Genomic DNA, 6,320 nt, shown 5'->3' with positions numbered 1-6,320 from the left:
TGAATCATCCCTTAGCATCCCCTTGCAGCCCAGCACAAATGGACTTCTCCATCCATGGCTTTCAGCTCTTTCCACATTTCTTTGGATTTTCATAATTGTAAATACACACAAGCACATATATAAACTAATATTAGTAGTCTGAATTGTCTGAAAAAATGACTTCAGCTCATCATTCTAGGAATGTTCAGCTTAGCTGCAAAGAAGTCTGTTACCTGAATTACAATTTACCCTCCCCAGGTCTCTTTGTAAGCTCTCAAATTCCAAAGAGCTCACCAGACTGTTCAAAATGACCTGTGCAACTCACTGAAGCCACATGGGTTTCCCACTGAACACACTGACTGAAAAGCTAGTGCTGAGGAAAACATTTATTTCCCATTCTATAATATTTCTCTGGTCTATAATTTGTTTTAAAAATTACAATACTTGAAACAACTTTACATCTTCTTCCTCATCGCTATCAGTTACATTGATGATGTAAGTGCTGGAGGGAGTGGATGGGGAGGATGGCAAAACTTCCTCAACCACTTCAACATCCAGCTGTGGCAGGGGGCTCAGAGACCGCTCCTTGTTGCAGCTGCTCTGACAGGGCACCTCAGAGCTCTCACAGATGCGCTGGTCCCCGTGTATACTTTCTTCTGAGTACCTCCTGAACCGATAGTCTTCACCCAGGGCTGAAAATATCACCTCCTGTCTTTGGTTCCTGTGTTCATAAAAGCCGAAGCACTGAGGCACTGAGCTGGAGAAATTCCCGTAGCCAAATGGAGGTCTGAGTGAGAATGTGCTGCAATGAAAGAGGTTCAAAGTTGGCTTTCAGAAATGCTGACTGCCTGGGCTGCACAATGACACTGATGTTCTGTGTTAGTAAGCTTATCCTGTTGATTCAAACTTTAAAACCATGCCTAATTTAAGCACTACGGCCATAACAAGAATCATCCAGATTTCATATCTCTGGATAAGCATCATTTCAACCTCATACACACATGGGGTTTCTTCGAGAACAAACATAAACCCCACTGTTTTTACCAATAATATAATTAATAAACCAGCATCTGATCACCTTGCAGTAAGTTAACCAACATACTCAGAATAGTAAAACACACATTTGCACTCTCAGTGCAACTCAGAAATCATGATTCTTGTATACAAAAAATGAGTTTACAGGACAGTAAACTTATAACACTCCTCTTTCTCAGAGGCCTCACAAAACCATCTAATTTCAGAGACCCAGGCCTGAGCAGAGCTCATCTTTAGCAATTTTGGGAATATGTGTCCTGTGTTTCTTTAAAAGACCTCAAAAAACAGGAATGTCTCCATTCATCAAGGTTTCACAAACATTAGCAGTTATGGCAGCTGCAATCACAGTACCCAGGAGACACCTCACACGTCTACTTTACTGCTATCTGACCATTTTCAAAATATATATTCACTATCCCTAGCTAATGCCTTTCTGTCAAAATCAACTGCACTTAGATACATAAAGTGGAAAGGAGATACTTCTGTTTTCTGTGGTCTTGGGAGTGCCAATTACTGCAATAGTATTATGGAGATTCAATAACAGGGCATATATTATGAGCAGCCTGAGGCCAGCAGGTCTCACCACACAGGAGCTAGAGGAAGGTAAGAACTCCTTTCCTTCTGAATGTTCCATCTCCTTTCTGCAAGCCAAAAAAACTCTCTGCCTTTTAGCATTTGTTCTTACTGGTATTGAAGTTAAGGTTTCATTACCTTGGGGGGAAACAGCGAGGTCCAGGTACAAAGGAAGGGTGGCAAAATGGAAACTGAGGAGGTCCTCCAAAAATACTGGCTGGTTGAACGATGGGAGCAGACACATAGGTAGGTGAGGGAATAAAAGGGGTAACTTGGGGAAGAGGAATTGCTCTAGGAAAAATAGGAATCCCTGGGGCATCACTATTAGAGACAGAAAATCTGCCATTGGTGGTGGTGATGTTACTTGTGTTTCTGCTGAAACTCTCAGCGAAAACGGGTGCAGGTCTCTTCAGAGAGAAATTGAGCCCAGATGATACAAAAGCTTCTGTCTGAGCAGGTTTAGCAAAGTGCTGTGCTGAAATTACAGGGCGCAGGGACAGGGTTGGAACTGGGACAGCCACTGTTGTGGTGCTTGCACCAGTGGTCTGGAAAAGAGTCACTGGACGAGTATGTTGACTGGAAGAAGCTGGCAGACGAATAACAGGAGACTCACCTTTAGAAAACAAAACAGTTATTTATCAGACGTGAATACGGCAAGAGTTTTTATAAACAGCAGTGTAGCAAACCGCACTAGAACCTAAATCATTTTCCCCTGACCACTTCTCTGGAACTCACAGTCATGCACTACATGGCCTACATGGGTCCTGACACATGGGTTGGAAGCCCACATATTCAAGCTTCCTTCCACAGAAACCCAAGGGAAGAAGGAATTGGCTAGTGAGTGTTGGGACTGTGGGGCTGGTGAGGGCTGTGTCTTGTCCTAATAAGGCCACAGAATGGGTTGGAGTGTGCTTTCAATGTCTGAAGATCAGAAGACCTCACAAGTCTACTAAATGAGTTGGAATGAGCCAAATTTATAACAAATCTGTCTGGTGAGGAGCAGAAGCAAAAATTAAAACACCCTAATCTCCTATATGTTTTCTTCTTTCACCAGTGAATGTACCCATTAGGCAATTTCATTTTGAAATGTTTTGCAGAGCACAAACTTCAACGTACACTTTCAAATCCCACCCCATCTCAACAGGGGTGCCTTTACAGGGAAAGATTTCAAAACACATTGCCTAAGTGTTTTCAAACATCACTAACTCAGATCTCCACCAGAGCAAAGCTGAGTATTCTCTTTTAAAAATCTCCAAATATTACCACACAGCTTGAACAGGCATTTCATTTTCTTGTCTCATTGTAAAGAGAGCAGTGTTTGTCTAGATTCTTAAAGAGGAAAATGCCACTGCCTGGATTAAGCTATTTGATGTTGAAATCCACTATCCACAGACTGACAGAGCCAGAGCCCGGTCACTACATGCCCTTGTAAATACAAACTCTTACTACAATAGGCAAATTCTGAATTTTTTAGATAATTCACTACTGAAAACTCACAGACTGGATGTCCAATACTGTTCTTAACATTGGGGTTGGCAAAAGAGTACACAGGTGATGGGAAGGGACGAGGGCCAGCTGCACTTGTAGCGATGGTACTCTGAGAAGTGCCAGAAAATACAGCAGAGCGAGACGGTGGGAAACACTTCTTTTTGTTTGGCTGATAAACCCAACCTGTCAGAGATGAAAAAAGATGCAGACACGCAGTATTTTAGATGGTTTCATTCTTTATCTAAAGCTATGGCATCTGTAATTCTGAAGTATCTGATAAAACTAGTCCAAAACTTGCTCCTACAGTCAACGGCAATACTTCTTTTTTTTCAGTCAGCTGGCAAATGGGGAATTTTACCCAAGATGAAAATAAAATAGACATATTTGGGCATTGTTTTTATGTTACCAAGTAGTAACTGCTCGTGAAACAAAAAAATACAGGGAAGTGGGGAGTGATGTTTATAACAGATTAGTCAGATCTCATCTACCAGGATTAGCCATAATCAAAACTAGCAGGATTATGACAACAGAGAGACAAAGGATCATGACACCAACTATCTCAACAGCTTTTAAGAAGTACTTATACTTTAGAGTACTTAAGCTCTGTTTTATTGAACTGTATGTTATGGAGAAAATAATTTGTTAGGGGTACAAATTTTTAACCCTTTTGTCAAAAGGCTGAGAAACAACATCTTTCACACCATTATTTGGGAACCCCAAGTCTACACACTGGAGAATCTCACAGAATACAATGCCGTTTGTGCTTCCTGTGGTATTTCCCTTTCCTGCTTTTAAGGAATGGATACATGTGTCACCACAGGCCACATGGGCAGCTTTTTCTGGAGCATGGAAAACGATGCAGCAGGTCATGTTCACAACAAACTCACTATCTGCTCACTAGACTAAAGTATTCAGAAAAGTTGCTGTAGCTGTGGTGGTCTGAGCACCATTGTTTTGGATATTTTAAAAAATCTATACACTTTCAGGCACACAAAAGGAGTGTGTGCTTGAAATATTTGTAATTTTTTTCCATCTCTATTACTTGCTCTAATGCAAGAGATCCATTTTTCAAAAAGCCTTGCACTTCTAAAGCATTGAGGTAAATAAATAAAATGTTTACCGGGAAATTCCTCCCTGTGCCTGAGTTTTATTTTGTTAGCTTCCTCATAATACGGCTGCTTCTGCTCTTCAGTCAGTTTGCTCCACTCCAATCCAAGCTGAACACTGATTTCTGCATTATTGGCACCTGGATTAGCTTTTGCTACAGCAGCCCGATGGATCCTGGCCCACACCATAAATGCATTCATTGGACGCTTTACACGGCCACTTTTGGTCTTGCTAAATGGAGTATCTGGCATACCTGTGCAACAAGGCAAGGAAAGAAGCTCATCTTCCAGGGAATACAGCAGTACAGGTTACATTAATTAGTGCATCCACAGGATATTTGGCAACTGATTCACTAGAGGTTGGGAACAGATGAAACTTGGTGAGCAGTTCCTAAAAAATAACTAAAGCTTAGGGATCATCCTCCACTAACCTTCACTGGGTCACTGCACAAGGAGTTATTTGCCTGGCTTTTGTTATATATTATTAAAAAAAAAAAAAGAAAAAAAAAGAAAAAAAAAGAAAGAAGAAACATGGGACTATTAACACACTAGTTTGGATTTCATTTGCCTGGATTGTTTTCTTATGACTTCATAAACTAAATGTTGTATAGCACAGACCACATCACTGCAAATTTGTTATCACCATCAGAACTTTGTAACCAAAGCCCTAAGGATGCAGGGCCCAGATCTAAGGATGGTAGAGCTATTCAGTCCCACACCTGTGCAGTCCCTGCCTTCTCAGCTGAGGCTGTTGCTATTCTAGGTTGGATTTTGTCACATTTTTTTCTTTTCTCTTCTCAGATTTGTACACTCATTTTGTTGGAGGAACCTGTGTTCCCAAATGACTGTTATATGATACCCAGTTTTGGTTCTTAGTAAACACAGGCTGCATTTAAATTGAGCTGGTGATATGATGAATCCCTAGACCTCTTACAACTGATCCCTGAGCAAGCAATTTCCTCTCTGACAAAGTCTTAGAAATCATCAGTAAAGGGCAAAAGTCTATGAGTCTTTAAGACCTCATTGTAAAGTAATTATTTTTGAAAGCCTAGATATTTTCAAAAAAAGCTTCTAATCCAGATGTTTCAAAATGCTCCTCGTTTACCATGTCCCAGTTTTCTCAGAGGTGTATGAATGCTTCATGGCTTTAAAAATCAACCAGATTCCTGACCTTAAACCTGCAATCACAATTCAGCATAATTCTGAACACTGTTCTAAGGGGTTTCATGTAGTCAGGGAGCAAGTAGACAAAACTGCATTGATTTTAACAAACCACTAGAGAACTCTGTGCTCCTGCACGTCAATGTCTTATTCTGTGTAAGAGAGTTGTGCTAACTTCAGCCTATCCAAAGGGATGGTTCTCAGTACAACCTCTCCAAGTGTGTTCTCCTTCCTGATAACCTGTCACCTTAAGTGTCACTGACTGGACTCTTGCAAGCTCTCTGACCGTAATACCTGAATCGGAGGGCAGGACAGTGAGGGGAATGTTTTTCGTTTCAATCTTTGGAGGCTGCACTAAAGGCTGCAATTGAAGTGGCACTTGTTTTACCGGCACTTGGAACAGCTGGGAGGGCCGAGGACCTTGGATCTGTGCATGGGACCTGGAAGGTAAGGGGTGGAAGACAACCGGGACGTTCTGATCTTCAGGAGGGCACCCACGCTTCTCACACTGCTGGACCTGGCGATCATCGGGGCTGGCTGGACCAGGTCTGCACATGGATCCAGCCGGGGAATCGTTCTTCTCCACTCTCACTGGGCGTGCCTCAAAGGCCAAATTAGGCGGCTCCGCTTTGACAGCAGCTCTTCTCCAGGGCTTACTCCCATTCGCACTGTGCCCCAGCATCTTCTCCTCGTTCTGGCTGTCACCGCTTCCCCTTTCGTGGTCTTCTTCTCTCTTGATGGCGCCGCGGGCCTCCCTTTTAACCGTCCCGGCAGCCGGGAAGCACCTGCCCTCCTCCCCCACTGCTCCGCTGTGCCCGGGGCGATCCTGCGGCTGCAGCTCCTTCACTCTGACGCGCAGCCCCTCGAGGGGACCCACGACTTCCCTGTGCCCGGCGGGAGGCTTGTGAGGCGCCCGGGTGCGGAGCCGGCAGTGCCGGGCGTTCCTGCGCTCCATCCCTCGGCCGCCGTTCCTCGCCC

The 6,320-nt window shown here is 43.3% G+C and overlaps 1 protein-coding gene across 2 annotated transcripts; it reads right to left on the bottom strand.

The window, feature by feature from the left end:
* Positions 1–350: 350 nt before the first annotated feature.
* SOX30 (SRY-box transcription factor 30) lies at positions 351–6,304 on the bottom strand. Of its 2 annotated transcripts, XM_050312109.1 has the most exons (5): positions 5,637–6,304; positions 4,196–4,435; positions 3,085–3,258; positions 1,726–2,200; positions 351–781 (listed from the first exon to the last, which is right to left on the bottom strand). In XM_050312109.1, exons 1-5 carry the CDS (start codon positions 6,295–6,297, stop codon positions 415–417), a joined length of 1,917 nt encoding a protein of 638 aa, XP_050168066.1. In that variant the 5' UTR covers positions 6,298–6,304; the 3' UTR covers positions 351–414. The 2 variants fall into 2 exon arrangements, with proteins under 2 accessions (XP_050168066.1, XP_050168067.1); XM_050312110.1 differs by lacking the exon at positions 4,196–4,435.
* Positions 6,305–6,320: the final 16 nt, after the last annotated feature.

This window comes from Myiozetetes cayanensis, unplaced genomic scaffold (genome assembly GCF_022539395.1).
Source record: "Myiozetetes cayanensis isolate MyiCay16 unplaced genomic scaffold, myiCay2020 scf17, whole genome shotgun sequence".
Taxonomy (NCBI): Eukaryota; Metazoa; Chordata; class Aves; order Passeriformes; family Tyrannidae; genus Myiozetetes; species Myiozetetes cayanensis.
Note: the sequence above shows the minus strand (reverse complement) of the source record. Positions and strands in the feature narration are given on the sequence as shown.